Here is a 21,840-nt window from a genome sequence, read left to right as displayed (position 1 = left end):
CTTAAAAGTAATCAATGATTTATCACATAAATAATATTTAGGTAACTGATAGTTTATTTTACTATTACATACTTGCTTATAGTCCCTGCAGGATATTTTATGCAAGATTTCAAATGGATCATTTAAGAAATAGTCAATGACTTATTGTGTAATAATTTTTTAATGTATAAGTTAACTACACAAAAATGAGTTATTTAATTAAAACGTAAAAAAGATCAATTCTGAAATCATGCAAACTTATAATAGAAACTATCCTTGACTTTATCTATTATTCACAATGTTTTGTACACTTTTAACATTATTTTGGAATAAGTAATTACATAGTAGATCTTTAATATGATACTTTGCGCAAAAAAGAGTACTTTTATTTTAATAAAGCAGCAAACTATCTATAAGTTTTGCTTCTTAGAAAACGTTTTTCACGCGTGCCCAGAGAAACGCAAATAGATTCATCGAGATGCAAGCATTTGTGGAACTTGTATGTTAAGTTTCAGCATGAAACTTTAGATGTCTAAATCCTATAATCTCCAATCCTCAAAAAGTTTATTAAAATCTTTGGAGTATAATCTGAGATTTTTGTAAGGCCAGCGAGGATTAATGTCTGCATCGTTATTTTTCTTGCGATTTTTCGTCAGTCTCTGATAAAACAAGCCAGCGCAAGCGTGTATCGCGCTCGACCACATCGTTTAACGTACCAGTTTACTATCCGCACTGTACTAGTACACTTTCGAATATTTAATTGATACTGGGATTTTGATTTATGTCCCACTGTACTTCAATACTTGGCCACTTTGTCTGTAGCACTGTCAGCATAGGATTGCTATCTAAAATAGATTCTACGGTACTTTCTAATAAAATCGCTTGACCTCTATGATACTTTACTTGGTTGTCAGGATTACTTCTTGGTAAACCATTATAATGATAGAGAACGAACGTATCTGGATAAGTTCTGAGCTCTTCTGGGAAAAACTCGTACATAAAAACGGTAAGTAAAATTATGCCATCGCCGTGTCGATCAAGCTTTTTCTTCATAATCTCAACGCTGTAATTGTCACCAATGAAATAGCTGTTATAAGTATTTTTGGGAAGAATTGTAAGACCATCAAGACATTTGAAATACTCACTATTCAGAATCGGAAAATAATCCAAGTTCAGCTAATACATTTTGTAAAGAATCCGTTGGGATGAAATTATTTCCATCGTTGTCATACTTTCTGAAGATGCGTTTTGCCTGTTCAGCCGGTGTTTCGGCGCTCACTAATCTCTTCTCGTTTGAAAACAAGACTGTCAAATGCGTTTCTGAGCCCAAAACCCACACAGGATTGGATGGCGACTTGAGAAAAGAACCGACTTCAATGTATCTCAATGTTTCTAGTAACGTTAAAAATCCTACGGCGTTCTGCTTATCGATACCTTTCAGTTCTGTAATGAGAGAATTGTTTTAGCACCACTTTCAATATTCAACAACCATGTAAAATCAATGCATATCTTACTAAGTCCCCCGACGTCTTGATCGTGATCCCACACATTGCTCACGGCTCTACCACTTAACATTAAATTGATTAAGCTCTGACTTCCATATCCAAAGGTAGAGTGAATTAGAGGATCGGTCAAGTCTGATATTTCTAATCGCATCTGAGGTATTCCTTTTGTACATATGACCGAGTACAACAGTAGCAGTACACCAAACTGCTCCTTAAACACACTGATATTCTCGGTAAAAAATTGTTCTACTTCTTCGACACTAGCTAACGAGTAAAACCTGCATTATAAACAAAGGCAACATTAGAATGAACCTTTAAGTAAACGATATATAGACATCAAAGAAGTGGCACGAACCTCAGTCCTGAATGAAAAACGTCAGATTCTATAACTGGCTCAACAGGTGCAGCGCTCGAATCCTCAGTGCATGGCTCCTCTTCGACATTCATCTGTTCCTCGACAGGCACTTCACCATTGACTGTGTTATTTGGCTTATCCATAAGTAAAACTGAGTACTTTAGATTAGTGGGCTCAGCCGCTTGAGTAAGGGTCTCGGCCATAGCCTTGACGAGAAGCTGGTCACACTTTTCGGGTTTGATCTCATGCCAGGTAGATATGTCGCTCTCGGCGAGCAGTTGCTTCAGGATGAAAGCCTGCAACGGAGCTATCACTGCACATGGCCCACCCTCTGCCTGGATCAAAGCCGTATGCTCGTGAGGACTGAAATAGAATCCTGAAGGGCAAGAGATGTATATAGTATTTCAAGCAGGTATAAGTAATAACACACATAGTCGTGGCGAGGGTGACGTCAGAGAACCAACAGTTTACCTTGAGCCCATCGCTTGAACACGTCCTCCTTGACTGTCGGGCCCCAGAGCAGGCTTTTAACGTCGGCGACGAGATCCTCGTGTACCGCCATGACCCCGCGCGAGCGCGAGCCGGCTTCTTAATCACGGGGGATTAAAGCGCGCCGTGAAAAGACGGGAGCGGCTGCAGCTGCTGCTGATCGACTGCTGCGGCTTCTCTCTTTCTCTCTCTCTTCTCAATACCTACCGCGAGAATACTTCTAAACAAGTGTCCATAACCTATTTGCAGCCACATACAATTACCAAGTGCGGCGCCATTCTCCTATCCAGGGAGACTAGCTCCTATCTTTGATTGTCGCGAAGTTTTTTCGCGACTCGCGAAACACCAGCGCTGTCGATTGACTCTTAATCTATATAGAGGTGAGGATATAGGGTTTTTGTCGTTTCTGTCTGGCTTGCGTTTCGAAAGTTGATATAGCGCGGAATGCACTGCAAGCTCGTGCGGCGCGTGATTCGAATTCGGATATTCAAAAATTTTATTCCACAAGCGTGGAAGATAATAATATAATATTAGACGAGAGACTCGAAACGAAATTTGTCGGCTATTTGAGCGAGGAGATGTAAGATACCAAGAGAACAAAATTTATTGAATTTTATTTCCGGCTGTAAAATCCGAAACGATTTTTCTTCAATGATGAATATCGCCTATACCATCGTTAAGGCCAGCTTCCACGTATTCAAATTCAGAAAATACGTGATGAATAAATTATATAATAATATGTAATAGGTTTATGGGTGAGCGTTGAATACTGTACATAAGAAAATAATTTTTAATTATAAAAAAATGGTTTTTTATTTCTTAATTAATTAATAATATTACTATGGTACATATAGGCTAGGCGCTGAGCACTTTTCGTCGGACTTGAATGACCAGTAGATCACCAAGGTTTTTTTTCTGTATTATTGCCTCCTGAACACGAATTTCGAGGGTGGAATGCCCAAAAGTGATCAGGTAATTTGTTATTACTAATACATACTAATACAAATTAGCGAGGATAGTAGACAACTTTTGTCTTTCTTTCTCTTAGTCGCATGAGCATTGGTTTCATTTTCAGTTCTTCGGCTACGCTCTTTGCCCGCCTCGCTTCGCTTTTTCGGCGACACTCGTGGATCTCCTCATTAGATAGTCTGGTCAACGCGACGCGCGAGCTTTTAAGCTTCGTAGCATGTTCTAGGATCTTAAATTCGGTATCTGAAACAGAGAAAAAATTGCATTGAACTTCGGATTTCGAAATTAAAAGAATTAACATAAAACTGTTAAAAGATTGAAATTATTCTTACCATTAAGCCTTACAGGAGTGTTGGTCTGGTTGTTTTTTGATTCTTTCGCTTCTTCCTTCTCTCGCATTCCACTTAATAAATAATCAAAGTCACCATTAACGAGACCTTCGAAGCTATATGGTTCAAAAAACTGTTCTTCGATGACTTCGATGGTTGGTTCGATTTTGACCTGCACCTCCGTCCCGTCACCTGTAACGAAAATAATTATAATATTTTATTTATAAGCAACGAGGCTATTTTCAAAAATATTTGTTAGCAATCACTTTGATTTGCTACAAATTTGATTTTTACAAAAAACTAACGAATACGTACCGATGAAGAAGAAGTTGTTCTCCTCTTTAATCGTACTCATGGTGTTGAGCTATTTTAAACGCGTGCGAAGATAAATGAAAACTTGTAGCAGACGTGCAAAACTCGAAGCAAGTGGAAAAGTTCTGCTGTAAGCGTAAACTTCAGAGGCACACTTGATCTTACTTATTTTGCTGTTAACTCTCCGAGATTCGGCGTTAGACTGACTTGTAGTACTGCACACCGGAGCCGCAGAAGGGCCCTTTAAAGGCGCCTCCTTCCCCCACTCCACTATTTTCTCACCATCCTCCAATAGCCGTAAGAGCACGCCCACGCACCCCCACTTTCGCGCAGAGAGAGGGGTGGGTTGGGCCCTGCGCGCGTCCAAGTGCGCAAGCGCATTGCGCATATCTAATACGCTTGCAGCCTTAAACTTTTGCTGTTTGCAAAATAGTAACTAATATTTAAATATTTACATCGATTTTCTATTTTTTTATGCCCTGTATGACAGTGCTCGTCTGGTACGCAAAAAAGCTAGGTGGCTTGATTTATGTTGACATAGCGCAAAAACAAGAGTTTAATAGTTGTCCATGTGCAATTTTGCATACGTAATTTTTTTTATGTATTTTAATCGGTGAAACTTACAGCCGCTTTTGTGCACGTATACGCTTACGTGCAAAGTTTGCGTATGATGCAGCGAGCATCAGTCCCCCAAGTTTGTGCCGAGCGACTCGAATTTACACATAATACTTTAAAAGTTTCGAAATATTTTTCTCTATGGACTGTTTCTGCAACTTATTGAATAAATAAAATTTGTCGCGTTCAACTTGATACCCAACCAAATCGAAAACCAACGAACGAAAGCAACGGGACTTGCATCTTGTTTTGTCCACGCTCATTTTAGTCGTTTATAAAAAATCGGCCTGCAGTTCATTATCTCATAGCCATATGTGTATGTAAATAGCTAATGATATGAACGTTTATTAAGAACTGCCAAAGCATAAATATGGAACGACAAAAGCTCTATTTTAAACTGATGCCGTTTACATGCACAAGAAAAATAGGAAACAGGCATGATTTTTAAAACCTTTTTAAAAATAAAGTTAAGCATAAATCTTACACAATAGTACAAGAGTTACGACTTTTACTGCAATATACTTGTTAAGTAATATTGTTTTGAAAATCGGTTTGCTAATGGTAATGGTTTAAACGATTAAGAGCTCACGTGGTCAATATGGCGACGCGAAGGATGAAAATATATGTAGATGTATAAACGTGTGTAAATTCTAATACATAAACTAACCTTATTGTTCTCTCCGCAATTATAATATAGATGAGAGATAACGCTTCAAAATCAAATTAGATTCATGATGACTGAATTCATGTACTGTTAGATCTTTATTCTTTGAGCCACCATATTGAGAGCTGCCGTTTTAAAAACTACTCAAACATATGAATTTTTAGTTAATCATATTAGGACCTAGAGGTACTGAATCAGCAAAAAATTGATACATAACGTATGCTTATGCTATTTTCTATTGTACATAAGTATTTATATGTATATTGCAAAACCATGTCTGTTCCCTAGTCGTAGATAGAAAATTTCCTTGAAATGTCTAAACTTGTCTAGCCTAGAATTCCACAGAAACTACCCTCCCATCATCCCCGACAAACAGTTCAAATTTATGCCTGTATTATGGGATTAAGACGTCGAAGGGTAAAAGCGTATTTTTATTATACCGGTAATAAAATCCTCCCAACGTCGCCAATACTTACCTAATAAAACTGCTGCATTATATAGGTATACTGCAGGTATGTACGTATGTACAATAAAGATACAAGGGACACGGCACCGGCGCGACGCTTCGGCGGACAGGGGTGGAGACTTTTCGCAGAATTGTCAGACGGGAACTTCCCCGTTCTATATGCTTTTCTATATTTTGACGCTGTGGTCAACCCTATGCGTATACATATATGCGCCTAAGTATTGAGAGTTATTAAAGTTTATTTATAGCAATTAACTTTATTAAGAAGCCAGCATATGTATCATTTGATTCAATAGAAATGTTATAAATGTTATGCAGTACTAACATTTTTTAAATAATAATACTTTTAAACAATCCAGCCTTAGAGTAAAATGAAGCGTTAATATAATCTTGTAAGTCTAATGTAATGTATACAATCCTATTCAGAGCTGAGTGTATACGTAAACGATTGAATGCTTAACGAAGCCACTCTGTAAAGCTAAATGTATATTTATTTTCATTCGACTAAATTTATATAAATTGAACTTTAAGTTAATAACATTGGTAGAGTGCGCCAAATTCGCGTGATGTTCTCTCCTTTGAAGCAGCCGTTCCCTCCTCTTCCGTTGTGTCTTTATGGGCCCTGGGGAGGGTGGTTTCGGAGCGAATAGCTTATACACGTGATCCATAGTCATAAGTCAACCCTTTGATCGCTAAAGTATAATCTTTGGCAAGAAATAGACCCGCGCCAGACAGTAGTTTTGGCAGGGACGGTAATATTGTTGAAGACATTTCTGTAGTGGCGATGTACGGAATCGTAGTTTGACCGGCATCGACTTCCAAGGGACTTGCGGTAAAACGAAAGTAACGTTCAGACTTAAGATTCGTAGCTTCAAGTTTTTTGAGATTTACTTGTCCTCTATAAATACAGCACACACAAACACGAGAGTTAAAAATATTCATACATGTATATTTTTTAAAAATATTTTTTAACAAACAAATTTCTACCTGTCTCTAAGTTTAGCGTTATTGGAATGCCAATAGCTCTCTTTGTCTGACAAAAGACCCGTCTTGTAATCGAATGGTGTTAAGCGAATTTCCAATTTCAAATACAGATTATCCTCGGACTCGGACTTCAACCGTAATCCTGTCAATACGTGAGAGCTGTTCGGCGAATCCAGTTCATCTAAACACATGGCGCTGTCATTGTACGATACAGTGTGATAATCTTTTCCCGCAATCACACGTTCGCCATAATCTTTGTATGGATGTGTAAGTGTAGTATAATTATCCACCGGCTTCCATGCATCCCATTTTTCGATGTGTCCATTTTCTACTAGTTTTCCTTGTTTAATCTGTATGTGTACGACGTGATTGTGTATTTGGAAGCGAGCATCTGTCACCACGCTTTAATAGAAAGTAAGAATAAAAATGTTATGCTTCTAATATATGCGATACTAGTGACCTAAATAACACTTCTGCACGGCGAAATTAGGACCCTCTCCACGCTCGGGCCCTAAACTCACGCCGTGCAAAAATAGTACATTGTGCAACAAGGGGAGAAAATAAGCGATGTCAAGCGCGGGTGAGGTGTTTCGCACGAATCGTAGACAAGTGCTGAAAACACCTCACCCGAGTCTAACATAGCTTTTATTCCCGTATTGCACACCGTGTTTTTTCCAACAAGGGCATAAAAGGGACTTTTTTTATGCGTAAAAGTTGGGTAGGAGATCGTGCACAACAAATTTGAGGAATTTGAAAAGATTTTAAAAATTGAGAAAATTTGAAAGATTTGAAAAACGGGTATTTACAGTAGGGAGAAAAAAATTTTCTCCCCGCTTGAGCTCAAACTGTTTTTAAAACGCTTGGAATGGACGATTTGCTACTTTTAGGCATGAAAAAATGGCCCATTTCATGCGCGTGTTGGGAAAAGTGCTATACTTAGGTCACATGATCGTAATGTGCTATAAATAAATGCATATAAGATTATGCAAAATAATAGAGGTAACTTACTGATTTGAGTCTGTGTCCGAGACGACGGGTCTTAAATTGACGTATTTATTGTAATCGCTTTTCTTACTTTCGCAGGTGCAAATGCAATAGTCGCACTTGTATAAAAATCGTCGCTGGTGCTCGGCTCTGACTACACTTGTACAATATGCATTTCTTGAATCTCCGTATGATTTACCTGATATCTCAATGTATCCATATCTCTCCCATGAGTTTTCTTGATTCTGTGCGTATAACAAAGCATAATTTTTTCGAACTATCTTATTATATTCATTTACTCAGAATTTGTTTAGTATCATAATCAGAGGCAAACATTACAGTCAAACATATATCAGCAGCAGAGCCGTTCATTTTCCGGCAGTTCCACACATTTCCTACGCATTGACGTTGCTTTGCGCAAATCCCGCTTTGATCAAAACAGCCAAAGACTTGAGATTTTTCATAGTACGGACAATCTTCTTTACAGGATCCAATACTGTTTATATCAGCTTCGTTGATGACGTATTTCTGAAAAACCTGTATTGCAGCATAAGGGTTTCGTTTTGCATAGTTCGGATCTAAAAAACAACAAAAAAAAGTATATTGTGTACTAAGGGCGTAAATTAGGCCTTTTAGACGGAGTGTGGTGATTGCAGTACAAGCCGCAGACGAGTCCTGTAATATCCACATGAGGTCAAAAAGCCTAGCCAGCTTAGCCCTTGGTGCACACCATAGTTTTTGCGACGCATGCATTGATTCCTGTTTTTTTTTGTGCCTATAAGCGGAACTAAGGTGACTTTTTTTATACAGCATCTCAAAGTATTTATTTCCGTATATGATACGTATAGACCTATATTTATAAATGTGTCAGTAAATGTTTTAATCATTTTTATAAATTTTCAAAAAACGTCCAGAAACAGTTTTTTTTTTTGTAATACATGCACGATTTTCGCATTTTTTTCACCTAAAATTAGGGACAAAAGTAGTCGTTTTCCGACTGGCGGGCGAAAAAATGTAGCAGCGGACGGAAAAGTACGTTTGCGCCCGCTACTGAATTCATTGGCAAATCTTCTAAACTCGCGTGAAATTCAACAAGTGCAGTTTGAAACGCGAAAATCAGTACATGCGTTACAAAAAATATGGTACTGCAAACTCCACACTCGGTCTAAAAAAACCAGCTTTACGCCCTTGGTACACAATATGCTATTTTGTAACACAAGTACGATTTTCGCGTTTTTCATTTTTTTTTGCCTACATATGCCACATTTGCGGGCAAAAATAATGAAAAACGCCCGCTAAAATATTTTTTTAAAAATGGTCAATAGTTCACATCAAATATACGTATGTGTGCAGTATGATTATGTATATACGCGTGTGTAAACGCGGAAATCAGTAGATGCGTTACAAAAAATATGATGTGCACCAAGGGTTAAGTGGGCTTTTTGGCCACGTGTGGTTGCAGTACTCCTCTGCGGCTCGTAAACGCCCTCGCCTTCGGCTCGGGGATAACTCGCCTTGACTCGTACTGCAAACTCCACACTCGACCTAAAAAAGACCCCTTAACTTCCTTGGCACACAATATACTATTTTGCCCGCTTATTTGAAAAACCATATAGGTAAAAAAATGTGTTAACATTATGCAACAAGGGCGAAAGCAGCAGATTTTTCCCGCCGGTGCGGGTTTACAGCCCGAGGGTGCGTTTATTGCTCGAGCGAAGCGAGAAAAAATCGTGGAATACAGGCTCTTTTTGCCCGCTTTTTCAGGTCAGTCCAAAAAAGGTCACTTTAGAGCCCTTTTATATATCTAAGAAATATTATGGATTTACTCGTATACTATAGTACGTAAACGGATCATTTTTGTATCAAGAAAAAGGTCATACGCATGCGCCTCGCTTCATCTTCGACCAAGCAATTTCTATAATCTCTCGGAACGTTCATACGGTCTTTGAAGGCATTTGTAGTAATCGTGTTTCTTTCTCGAAATTCGCCTTCTAACGCTTTCATTTTTTTAATTATATTCTTTTCCTTCCACGTAGCTGATTCTTTTTTAAATTCTATAAGATGTTTTTCCTGTATCAAATCATGGGCTGAACAAAAAATATTACCGAGTAAGTATATGCGATGCAAATCAATTTTGCAATGCTAGATATACTGGTTGGTTAAACGAATATTAATAAAATATATTACCCCTTGAAAGCATTTCATAAGAAGCGTAGGTAAATTGCATTTTTGTGTAGGCAAATGCGTCAATTCTTGTAATCCAACGAAGATGCTCAAAAAGTAGTGCCTGCCACGACGTATTTTCTATGCATTGCGCCACCTATGACGTCAATTTTTTTTTTATTAATAATCTTATTTCACGGGTCAGTATACGCTTATATGACCGGAGTAAAAATTATGTAATCAAAATGGCACAGTTAAAAATAGTTTAAAAAAATCAAATTTACCTTCTTTTCATTAGTCATCGAGTCAAGAGGACTCTCGCCACCGTTATTCTCTGCTGTGGTTAAAAATTTGTGCATTTTATTCAAAGCATTTCCCCATACACTTTGTCTCTCCGAATCATAATCGTGTTCACGTATGGATACTATTCTTAGGATTTTATATGCAAATTGAGATATGCTCGATTCTCCTGATTTATCAATCGCTAATTCAGTTTCATTGAATACATTTTCAGTGTATGAACAACCTTTGTTGCCAAAGTGAACACCAACTATATCGTCTTCATCCCTAGCAAATATCGGTTTCAAGTCTATAAAACTAGTATAAAAAAATAGATAATTTTTGTCCCATTTACTTATACTTTCGCAATATAATTGAGTTAAGCGTTTAAGGGCATCAATAAGATCCTTAACATCTGTATAAGTGGTCTTCTTCTCGAGTTCAGATATAAATTTTTCACTTGTATCGATTGCTAGTACAGTTGTTTCCTCGAGTAAGGCGTTTACTTGCAGCTGGTATGCATTGAGAACCAGAAGAAAAGAAAAAATTATTGAAAAATAACGAAGCGCCATGATGAGTTAATTGTAATTGTATTTATATCCTGCTCGGAAAATCCATGTGTTTCAATTCACTTGCTCTCAATCTGAAACAGACGTTATGATTATCACGTTAACGCATTGAAATCATCGCTAGTTGGAGTGCATGTATGCGCTCAATGTACATGTAATCCGTGTTGAAGCCCAAGATGCCGAGTGCGGAGATATCCGTCAATTATAGATATTAAAGCATTCGCAAATATTGTGCAAATTTCACGAGCAATACACGATTGAAAAGTTTGAAAAGATTGAACAAATATAGCTATGTGCTTAAATAAATCTTATGTACACTATTAATTAATTGATACGTTAACGTTATACTTATTTGTATTTAAGATTTTTCGACAAATCGATTTATATTTCTTTTTGCTGACATTTTCACTAACCTTTCGTGAAGTTTTTGATGCCATGTGTAATCTCTGCTACGTTCACTTACTTAATGCAAGTTTGACCCGGGTGCTGAACATATATTAACCGTATATGAGATTCGGAGCTATCTTATCGAATGTTTAGATAAGCTGCAGAATGGCGGTTAATTTCGTGGACTTCGAACTTAATTTATCAATGTACGTTATATTAAGTAAGCTTTTGAAGCTTTTTTGGTCTTCATTTGGAATTTCTAGACTGCGAAATAAATTGCTTTTCAGCATTCTAGTCTGTGCTTCGAACTATATACTTATTATTACCTTCCCTGGCAGAAATGAGTCTAAGAACAGGCTAGTAACTGGCCAGTTCTTAGGGTCATTTCTACCAGGGCTTGCTTTTTAAGCTTATTATGGTATTAATTTGTTATTACACAAAATTATAATAAATACATTTTCTCACCATGCCATGACTTTGTCACTCAAATTTGACTTGATATCCCCATGGTATAATTGTACTTATATTAAAATGTTCAAACTTAAACACACAAATTTAATAAAATATATTTTTATAAACGACATTCAACCCAAAACGGCCTTCATAATTTATGCAAAACTGTATATTTGAGTTTGCAGTACAGGCAAAATAAATAATTGGTACGTTTTCAATTTATATATAATGCAATACTTTTATTGTGTATTCTATAATTAATGTTTGTGCGGTGATAGATTAGATAATACATGCAGAATAATTATATGTACGGCACAACATCAAATGTAAAAGCTTTCCATTTGAAAGACAGATCTTTATTAATAAATAAACCTGCGCCAGAAAGCGGCACTGAGACTTTTGTTTCCAGCTCGACATGCTCTACGTGCGGAACTGTGCTTTGGCCGGCATCGATTTCCAAATTTGTGGTAAATTTAAAATATGAATCGAGTTGCGGATTAGCTGTTACGGAACTATCAAGCTTCAATTCCGTTCTGCAAAGAAACAAAGTTTTAAATATAAAAAGTGATACGTGTCGCCAAAATCATATATTTTACACAAAGTAGATTAACTGTGATGTAATTACCGGTCGTTTTGCTGGAGACCATTAGAATACCAATAGCTATTTTTATCCGATAATCGACCTGTCGTGAAATTGTACGGTGTTAAACGAACTTCCAATTTTAAGTAGGTTTGGTCGTTCACAGATTCAAGTTTGAATCTTAATCCTGTCAAAACATCCGATTTATTTAATGAATCTAATTCATCCAGGCACATAGTCCTATTTTGCCAAGATAACATGTAGTAATCTTTTCCTTCGAAGATGTCTTTATCGTTTATTGTATAATCATCGATTTTCTTCCATTGTTCGCTCTTAGGTAACTCCGATACGGCATTTTCTATGAGCCCGTTTGCCAAAAGTTTACTTTGCTTGATCCTTATGTGAATTATTCCATTTTTTAATTCAAACTTCATGCCGGTTACGACACTAAAATGAAATTTAACATATTTTAGTGGGCAAATATTAAATTAAATTTTTTTTTAAGCATAACGTATATTATTACTAATTTAAATGAGCATCGGAAATGACTGGCCTTAAACTGATATACCGATCAGTTTTTGGACTTGAAACTTCACATATGCACATACAGTTGCTGCATTTATAAGGCAAGCGCAACCAGGTTTTTGCTTCAACGACTTCATTTTTACAGTTGTCAGATTTTTCTTCTCCATATCGCTTTTTCTTGATATCTATGTAATCATACCTGATGTTATTGTTTTCTTTGCTCTGCAAACAAAATAATATCACTATTTATACCTGCATAATGTATAGTTTATATACAATGCAGAAATGAAATTAATATAGATAAAAATATTTATATCCATGACTAATAATGTTGTGCTTTTTATTTAAAAAATGGTCACTAACCGCAGGACAAACTATGATCTTGCTTTCCTCGTAGCAGTTCCACAGCTTTCCTTCACAGGTTCGTTGTTTGGCGCAAATTTTATTATCAAAACATCCTTGCACTTGAGAACCGCCACTGAAATGTGGGCAATCTTTCGAGCACGATTTTTCACTACTAAGGTCGACTTCATTCACGATGTAATTTTGGAATACTTGTAGTTTTGTCTCTAAGTTATCTACAAAGCCAAAACTTATTAATTCATTCAATCACGTTAAATATCAAATTGTTAATAACAATTTGAGTCAACCTTTCAAGGATTCAGTGTTAGTCACATGATTTTCGAACCAAAATACACGTGGAAGCGAGAACATGTGAGTTTTAGCAGCCTTTAAAGTTTCTGTATTTCTAATAATGAACTGTTGTACCTCTTGTTTCATTTTTGCCAGAAACTCTTTGCCTTCGTCTTCATTGTGAAATATGTATAGCTTTGACGTTACTTCACGATCAACAACCGGATATGCTAAAATAATAAACATAATAAAATTAGCATATGACCGAATCTTTATAAATTCGATCTAGGTAATTAAACACATTTTTATTTACAATCATGTATTATCTTGAGAAAAGCATAGGAGTATTGCAGTAATCCATGACCCAATGCGTCTAATAAAGCTATATTAAATACTGTGTTATACAGAATATGTTGACGAGACTGCTCTGCGCAACTGTCCTATAATATAACAAAAATAATTTTTTCAATAAAATATTCCATACATAGTGAGCATAGAATACTTTGTAAATATAAAATTATCACCTGGGTTTTATTAGTTATGTAGCCAAGTATGCTAATATAATCTCCCTGTTTTATTTTAGTGAATAATTCGTGCAATGCTGCTACTTTTTCCTTTAAAGTAACAATTGGTCTATTTTGAGAATGGGCTTTCTTCAAGAGATTTTCTACAGCTGCCTGACGTATCGCACTCAAATCTAATTCGCTAAGTTTTCTATTTCTTTGTAAAAATGGAGATACAATGTAACGATCGAATTCCAGTACTTTTTCTTTTATTTGAGATTCTATTAATAAAAGATTATCGTAACTAGACAGTTGTGTTATATTACAGTTTAATGTAAAGGTGGAACTGATATTTTTAGTTTTTGTTAGAAATGCTTCAAAGAGTTCGGTAATGGTTCTGATTTCATCAATTACATTATTCATATGAGTATACGCAACTTTTTTTTCAACTTCCGCGATCAAACTTTTACTTAAATCGAGAGCTTCCTTAGTGATATTTAAAGTTGTATTCGCCTGAATTTGATGCCAACTTAATAGAGATAATATTAAAAGAGCATACAAATTTAAAAAATTCATTTTTGCGAACATAACTGTCGTCCGCTTTTATAATTAAAAATTATCTGTCTTTTTGTTGGACTTGGATTTCTGCAGAAAACTGAAACGAAATGAAAAAAAAAATTTGGTACAAAAATTATAAAATAAAATATTTTGAAATATTTTCATAACACCCTGCACCTAATATTATAAATGCCTCTATACATCTTACAAATTTATTTTTATGCTCTATATAACAATAGTTATGAAACGGTACTGACACTTAACTATTAAACATATATATATTATACATATGCTCTGCTGATATACTATGACTATCGTGACTTTTAGTAGTAAACGCTTATAAAGCCTCACACTGATTTTTACGTTGTCGTTTAGACATATATTTATAATATCTACAACTGTCTAATCTATTTTTAATAGGCTGCGCACATATCCGTATGCAACGTATAACATGAGAACAGCAAATCTTATCAATTTTTTTATGTGAAACTCCAATACATTTCCCATGTCTCGCGTTGGTGTACACAAGCAAATCGAATAAATTCTCAATATTTATTATACCGACAATATATACATTTTATTTTAAATAAATCATATACACCAGAAATTTATATCTTAAGGTATATTAATTATGAATGTATACATACATAAATAAATTGATTATATTCTTCTAAAACAACAAAATAAAGCACCTTTCTCTGTCTGCGTGCATAGTTAAATTTCTATATACTGGATATTATGTTGTGAGATTATCTACGGCGATGCGAGACTCGGCGAAGACGAGTCAGGAGTATACAAGCAGCAGGAAAGAGGGCTTGAGCACGACTGATTTGGGAAGCTGGTAGAAAAGAGTCGACAAGGTCGAGACTGCCTTTTTCTTATCGCGTCATGCCGGCGATTGTCGGTGCCTGCCACATTAACTTTATTAAATAGACGTAGTGTTTATATAGCTGAGATTCACTTGTGACCGTCCGATCATTCCATTAAGAAAATTCCGAACGCGCTCGTGCAACATATCTATATGTCATATGTTGTTGATATTAAATTGAAAACAATCTCTTAATGTATATAAGCGTTATAAATTTTGCAGGTGATTTGAAAACCGATAGAGAGAGAGAAAGAGAGCTCTCTGTCCCTCTGTATATTTATATTTCCTCCTAGAGGAAGCTTTGTAATAGTGAATTTTGAGTTTCGTCAAAACTTCTAGAAAATACTTTTTGGTATGTTAGAAGTTCAAATCAAGTGTTTTTAGAAAATTTCTGTTTGGGTGCGTGTGTGTGCGTATGTATAACGTAATATTTCTGGAACTACTCGGTCAATATCAATAAAATTTGACATGCATATCTATTTTTAGATTCTGAATTCGGGAAACACAGTTGTTTTTTATTTTCTCAATTATTTTTTATGGCCATTTCTTGATATTTAAAAAACACTATTTTGCGTTTTATCAATCATCGTTACAAACAATTCAGCTAAAATGCATTTGAAAGAGAAAAAAATTATCTACTTTTGTACCGCTTTGTTTCGCAGATAAAATGAAAAAAGGGATTTTTTTTAAATTCATACCTCTGAAACTAAACATTGTAACCTCACGAAAAAAATTATATTGGTGGGTCATGTGTCAAACTATATCCCATTATGAGTTTTATTTTGTGCCTCGATTACGGACGTAAAAAGGCTTTATTGCACTTGAGATTTTGGGAAGAAGTAGGTATTTTATTTGTTTTGGCTAAGTTGATTGCTCAGCTTTCAAACCCCTATGGTTCTTAAGATATCAAAGTTTCAATTTTTTTTTTTGAAAATTTTTTGATTCCTTATATCTCTAAAACAATGTAGTCAAACGCTTCAAAATTTTATTTGGTGATTTACCATAAAAAAATTAATCTGCTGCTTAAATTTTAAACGATTCCGTCAATTGGTTCTCAAGTAAAGAGCTAAAATGTAAATCAGATTTTTCTCAAAACTTTTGCTTTCTCTTATAGGGGTGTCGTTGCACGTCGTTAAAGTCCCTCCCTATGAATTCATGTCATACTGATATATTCTATGAAAAAAATTGACGGCAGCGTTCGTATTCTATAAAAAAAAACAGTGGGGTCTGCAAACTTTTAGACAATGAACCATCCAAAACTTATATATTAAATTATGTATCAAAAACCGCCTCATACATTAGCAGGCAGATTATACTGTATATTAAAACAATATTTTATTTATTAGACCTATACATTTAGTTGGAGGAAGCTACGTGCCAATGAATTGGCAGCGGTTTTTCTATGGGTTTTCCCCATGTCATGCGGTCATGTTAACGAGGACGTTAATAAACAGATATCAATCTCTCTGTGTATATTGTAAACATCGGTGAGCTATTATGTGGTTCAGATCTCAAGCTTTATTGCAGACTATACGACCCGCCGGACAGTCCCTGCGAAAGGTCTTCACCTTTGTTCGCCAAAGCGTAGCGCCGGTGCCGTGCTCCTTAGACCTAAGCCTAAACCCCTGTAAACTGTATACCTATATGCGGTGGAATAAAACCCACTTTAACGCTGCGACTCTTCAAATTTATACATGCCTTGATCCCCTTATGCAGGTATAAATTTAAACTGTTTGTCAGAGACGATCTTGTCGACGTGTGGCGCTATGGAAGGGTACTGGGAAATTAAACCTATACTAACCTATACTAACTTTAGCGTAGAGCGAGGGTCCTATAATTTCGCCCTGCAGAAGTGTTACTTAGGTCACTAGTATCGCATATATTATAAGCATAATATATTTTTATTCATGATTTCTATTGAAGTGTGGTGACAGATGCTCGCTTCCAAATATTAGTCGAGGAAATAAAGCACTAAAAACGGCCTGACTGTCGATTTTTTGAGCAGTAAGACCGATCGTAATGCGGTTTTTTGCATTCGATTCGTCAGAGCGTCAGGAAATTTTGTGACCTAGTGTATATATGTATATGCATAAGTTTGACCACAGCGTCAAAATATAGAAAAGCATATAGAACGGGGAAGTACCCGTTTGACAATTCTGCGAAAGGTCTCCACCCCTATCCGTCGAAGCGTTGCGCCGGTGCCGTGTCCATTGTATCTTTATTGTACATACGTACATACCTGCAGTATACCTATATAATGCAGCAGTTTTATTAGGTAAGTATTGGCGACGTTGGGAGGATTTTATTACCGGTATAATAAAAATACGCTTTTACCCTTCGACGTCTTAATCCCATAATACAGGCATAAATTTGAACTGTTTGTCGGGGATGATGGGAGGGTAGTTTCTGTGGAATTCTAGGCTAGGCAAGTTTAGACATTTCAAGGAAATTTTCTATCTACGACTAGGGAACAGACATGGTTTTGCAATATACATATAAATACTTATGTACAATAGAAAATAGTATAAGCATACGTTATGTATCAATTTTTTGCTGATTCAGTAACTCTAGGTCCTAATATGATTAACTAAAAATTCATATGTTTGAGTAGTTTTTAAAACGGCAGCTCTCAATATGGTGGCTCAAAGAATAAAGATCTAACAGTACATGAATTCAGTCATCATGAATCTAATTTGATTTTGAAGCGTTATCTCTCATCTATATTATAATTGTGGAGAGAACAATAAGGTTAGTTTATGTATTAGAATTTACACACGTTTATACAACTACATATATTTTCATCCTTCGCGTCGCCATATTGACCACGTGAGCTCTTAATCGTTTAAACCATTACCATTAGGGAAACCGATTTTCAAAACAATATTACTTAACAAGTATTGCAGTAAAAGTCGTAACTCTTGTACTATTGTGTAAGATTTATGCTTAACTTTATTTTTAAAAAGGTTTTAAAAATCATGCCTGTTTCCTATTTTTCTTGTGCATGTAAACGGCATCAGTTTAAAATAGAGCTTTTGTCGTTCCATATTTATGCTTTGGCAGTTCTTAATAAACGTTCATATCATTAGCTATTTACATACACATATGGCTATGAGATAATGAACTGCAGGCCGATTTTTTATAAACGACTAAAATGAGCGTGGACAAAACAAGATGCAAGTCCCGTTGCTTTCGTTCGTTGGTTTTCGATTTGGTTGGGTATCAAGTTGAACGCGACAAATTTTATTTATTCAATAAGTTGCAGAAACAGTCCATAGAGAAAAATAAATTTAAAGTATTATGTGTAAATTCGAGTCGCTCGGCACAAACTTGGGGGGCTGATGCTCGCTGCATCATACGCAAACTTTGCACGTAAGCGTATACGTGCACAAAAGCGGCTGTAAGTTTCACCGATTAAAATACATAAAAAAAATTACGTATGCAAAATTGCACATGGACAACTATTAAACTCTTGTTTTTGCGCTATGTCAACATAAATCAAGCCACCTAGCTTTTTTGCGTAGCAGACGAGCACTGTCATACAGGGCATAAAAAAATAGAAAATAGATGTAAATATTTAAATATTAGTTACTATTTTGCAAACAGCAAAAGTTTAAGGCTGCAAGCGTATTAGATATGCGCAATGCGCTTGCGCACTTGGACGCGCGCAGGGCCCAACCCACCCCTCTCTCTGCGCGAAAGTGGGGGTGCGTGGGCGTGCTCTTACGGCTATTGGAGAATGGTGAGAAAATAGTGGAGTGGGGGAAGGAGGCGCCTTTAAAGGGCCCTTCTGCGGCTCCGGTGTGCAGTACTACAAGTCAGTCTAACGCCGAATCTCGGAGAGTTAACAGCAAAATAAGTAAGATCAAGTGTGCCTCTGAAGTTTACGCTTACAGCAGAACTTTTCCACTTGCTTCGAGTTTTGCACGTCTGCTAGAAGTTTTCATTTATCTTCGCACGCGTTTAAAATAGCTCAACACCATGAGTACGATTAAAGAGGAGAACAACTTCTTCTTCATCGGTACGTATTCGTTAGTTTTTTGTAAAAATCAAATTTGTAGCAAATCAAAGTGATTGCTAACAAATATTTTTGAAAATAGTCTCGTTGCTTATAAATAAAATATTAATTATTTTCGTTACAGGTGACGGGACGGAGGTGCAGGTCAAAATCGAACCAACCATCGAAGTCATCGAAGAACAGTTTTTTGAACCATATAGCTTCGAAGGTCTCGTTAATGGTGACTTTGATTATTTATTAAGTGGAATGCGAGAGAAGGAAGAAGCGAAAGAATCAAAAAACAACCAGACCAACACTCGTATAAGGCTTAATGGTAAGAATAATTTCAATCTTTTAACAGTTTTATGTTAATTCTTTTAATTTCGAAATCCGAAGTTCAATGCAATTTTTTCTCTGTTTCAGATACCGAATTTTCGATCCTAGAACATGCTACGAAGCTTAAAAGCTCGCGCGTCGCGTTGACCAGACTATCTAATGAGGAGATCCACGAGTGTCGCCGAAAAAGCGAAGCGAGGCGGGCAAAGAGCGTAGCCGAAGAACTGAAAATGAAACCAATGCTTATGCGACTAAGAGAAAGAAAGACAAAAGTTGTCTACTACCCTCGCTAATTTGTATTAGTATGTATTAGTAATAACAAATTACCTGATCACTTTTGGGCATTCCACCCTCGAAATTCGTGTTCAGGAGGCAATAATACAGAAAAAAAACCTTGGTGATCTAGTCATTCAAGTCCGACGAAAAGTGCTCAGCGCCTAGCCTATATGTACCATAGTAATATTATTAATTAATTAAGAAATAAAAAACCATTTTTTTATAATTAAAAATTATTTTCTTATGTACAGTATTCAACGCTCACCCATAAACCTATTACATATTATTATATAATTTATTCATCACGTATTTTCTGAATTTGAATACGTGGAAGCTGGCCTTAACGATGGTATAGGCGATATTCATCATTGAAGAAAAATCGTTTCGGATTTTACAGCCGGAAATAAAATTCAATAAATTTTGTTCTCTTGGTATCTTACATCTCCTCGCTCAAATAGCCGACAAATTTCGTTTCGGGTCTCTCGTCTAATATTATATTATTATCTTCCACGCTTGTGGAATAAAATTTTTGAATATCCGAATTCGAATCACGCGCCGCACGAGCTTGCAGTGCATTCCGCGCTATATCAACTTTCGAAACGCAAGCCAGAAAGAAACGACAAAAACCCTATATCCTCACCTCTATATAGATTAAGAGTTAAGACAGCGCTGGTGTTTCGCGAGTCGCGAAAAAACTTCGCGACAATCAAAGATAGGAGCTAGTCTCCCTGGGTAGGAGAATGGCGCCGCACTTGTTAATTGTATGTGGCTGCAAATAGGTTATGGACACTTTTTTAGAAGTATTCTCGCGGTAGGTATTGAGAAGAGAGAGAAAAAGAGAGAAGCCGCAGCAGGGCCGGGATCCTTCAAGTTCTACGTGTCTATGTATGGTGTACGGGGCTATCGTGTCGAACGACACCATATACAGCTTATCGTCCCACAACTCATGATGGACGGTCATGAGACGAATTCCGAATCGTTAGATGCTCTCACTCGCGTCTCATGACCGTCCATCATAAGTTGTGGGACGATAAGCAGTGGTGCTCCTTCCATACGTATGTGTATGGATCCATACATACATACACCCATACACGTGGATAGTGGGTTGGCAACACTGTCTATCGGAGTAAGGGCAGGTTGCGCAGTGCGCGGCTTACGCTGTACGAACTCGCTGAAATTCCAAAATTGCAGACAATAATATCTACTTACACCCTTAAAAATCGTTGCCGGGTTTTCAAGTAAAAACAGGCTAAAATTTTCTAATATCGATAGATTCCGGCGAACGGATTTCGCAAGAAACCCGGTACTAAGACAAGGAGTAAAAATGTTTATTGACGTTATTTATAACGTCTTATGCAAGGAAAAATATATTATGATACTAACCTGATAATATCTGAAAGATATTTCGCCAGGAGAAAGTAAGTTTACGAATCGCAAATAGATGATGTCTAGGTCTTCAGGGTCACCGATAACGAGATTCAGGGTCCGCATATGGGAATGCACTTTTCGTCGATATCTCGTAAAGAGGGGCTTTTCGTGAAAAACGGATGAAATTTTCGCCCAATACATGGGACTCGAACATCTAATTTCCATTCAAGTAGTATAGTCAGATTTTTCAATTTTAAGGTTAGGAATTCGTTTTGTATCTGCTTTTTGAGAGAAACGAACGAAATTTTTGTCCTATACTTAGGACTCGAACATCGAATTAAACAATTACGAAAATAATATTTTTAGAGATAATAGTTTTTCTCTATCAGTTACGAAAATAACTTTTTTCTATATATGTGTAGCGTAATATAATGACATTTTTTAATAAAACAATAATTAATTAATTAATTATTATTACTTTTAAAAGATTGTTATATTCGGTCTAAGAGAACAAATCATATTATACCAATTTAATTTTCAATATTTATAATTTGTTATTCAAGCAATACTGGGATCATCATCCGATTTTTACATTCAGTCTGCAATTTTTTAATTTCAGCGAGTTCGCACAGCGTGAGCCGCGCAACTTGCAATCACTCCGATAGACAGTATTGCCAACCCACTATGCACGTGTATG

The 21,840-nt window shown here is 36.2% G+C and overlaps 5 protein-coding genes across 6 annotated transcripts; 1 reads left to right on the top strand and 4 right to left on the bottom strand.

The window, feature by feature from the left end:
• Positions 1-31: 31 nt before the first annotated feature.
• Positions 32-2,676, bottom strand: LOC100121364 (ubiquitin carboxyl-terminal hydrolase MINDY-3 homolog). The gene is made up of 5 exons (XM_001604926.6): positions 2,311-2,676; positions 1,840-2,215; positions 1,494-1,762; positions 1,125-1,422; positions 32-1,042 (listed from the first exon to the last, which is right to left on the bottom strand). Exons 1-5 carry the CDS (start codon positions 2,399-2,401, stop codon positions 736-738), a joined length of 1,341 nt encoding a protein of 446 aa, XP_001604976.1. The 5' UTR covers positions 2,402-2,676; the 3' UTR covers positions 32-735.
• Positions 2,677-3,038: 362 nt separating this feature from the next.
• LOC107982044 lies at positions 3,039-4,630 on the bottom strand. The gene is made up of 3 exons (XM_016989208.2): positions 3,942-4,630; positions 3,630-3,818; positions 3,039-3,540 (listed from the first exon to the last, which is right to left on the bottom strand). Exons 1-3 carry the CDS (start codon positions 3,979-3,981, stop codon positions 3,335-3,337), a joined length of 435 nt encoding a protein of 144 aa, XP_016844697.1. The 5' UTR covers positions 3,982-4,630; the 3' UTR covers positions 3,039-3,334.
• Positions 4,631-6,152: 1,522 nt separating this feature from the next.
• Positions 6,153-11,176, bottom strand: LOC100679406. Its single transcript, XM_003424412.4, has 8 exons — positions 11,076-11,176; positions 10,099-10,736; positions 9,839-9,971; positions 9,532-9,738; positions 7,991-8,229; positions 7,676-7,896; positions 6,671-7,069; positions 6,153-6,581 (listed from the first exon to the last, which is right to left on the bottom strand). The coding sequence occupies exons 2-8, from the start codon at positions 10,663-10,665 to the stop codon at positions 6,335-6,337; spliced, it is 2,013 nt and encodes a 670-aa protein (XP_003424460.1). The 5' UTR covers positions 10,666-10,736; positions 11,076-11,176; the 3' UTR covers positions 6,153-6,334.
• Positions 11,177-11,719: 543 nt separating this feature from the next.
• On the bottom strand, positions 11,720-15,252 carry LOC100121438. 2 transcript variants are annotated; one of them, XM_016989527.2, is made up of 8 exons: positions 14,949-15,252; positions 13,765-14,398; positions 13,554-13,680; positions 13,258-13,470; positions 12,971-13,185; positions 12,606-12,829; positions 12,128-12,529; positions 11,720-12,035 (listed from the first exon to the last, which is right to left on the bottom strand). In XM_016989527.2, the coding sequence occupies exons 2-8, from the start codon at positions 14,329-14,331 to the stop codon at positions 11,804-11,806; spliced, it is 1,980 nt and encodes a 659-aa protein (XP_016845016.1). In that variant the 5' UTR covers positions 14,332-14,398; positions 14,949-15,252; the 3' UTR covers positions 11,720-11,803. The 2 variants fall into 2 exon arrangements, with proteins under 2 accessions (XP_016845016.1, XP_016845017.1); XM_016989528.2 differs by having other exon boundaries at positions 14,994-15,252.
• Positions 15,253-18,964: 3,712 nt separating this feature from the next.
• On the top strand, positions 18,965-20,019 carry LOC107982045. The gene is made up of 3 exons (XM_016989209.2): positions 18,965-19,187; positions 19,309-19,497; positions 19,587-20,019. The coding sequence occupies exons 1-3, from the start codon at positions 19,148-19,150 to the stop codon at positions 19,790-19,792; spliced, it is 435 nt and encodes a 144-aa protein (XP_016844698.1). The 5' UTR covers positions 18,965-19,147; the 3' UTR covers positions 19,793-20,019.
• The last annotated feature ends 1,821 nt before the right edge of the window (positions 20,020-21,840 follow it).

This window comes from Nasonia vitripennis, chromosome 5 (assembly GCF_009193385.2).
Source record: "Nasonia vitripennis strain AsymCx chromosome 5, Nvit_psr_1.1, whole genome shotgun sequence".
In the NCBI taxonomy this organism is placed as follows: domain Eukaryota; kingdom Metazoa; phylum Arthropoda; class Insecta; order Hymenoptera; family Pteromalidae; genus Nasonia; species Nasonia vitripennis.
This window is presented reverse-complemented; position numbering and strand designations above follow the sequence as displayed.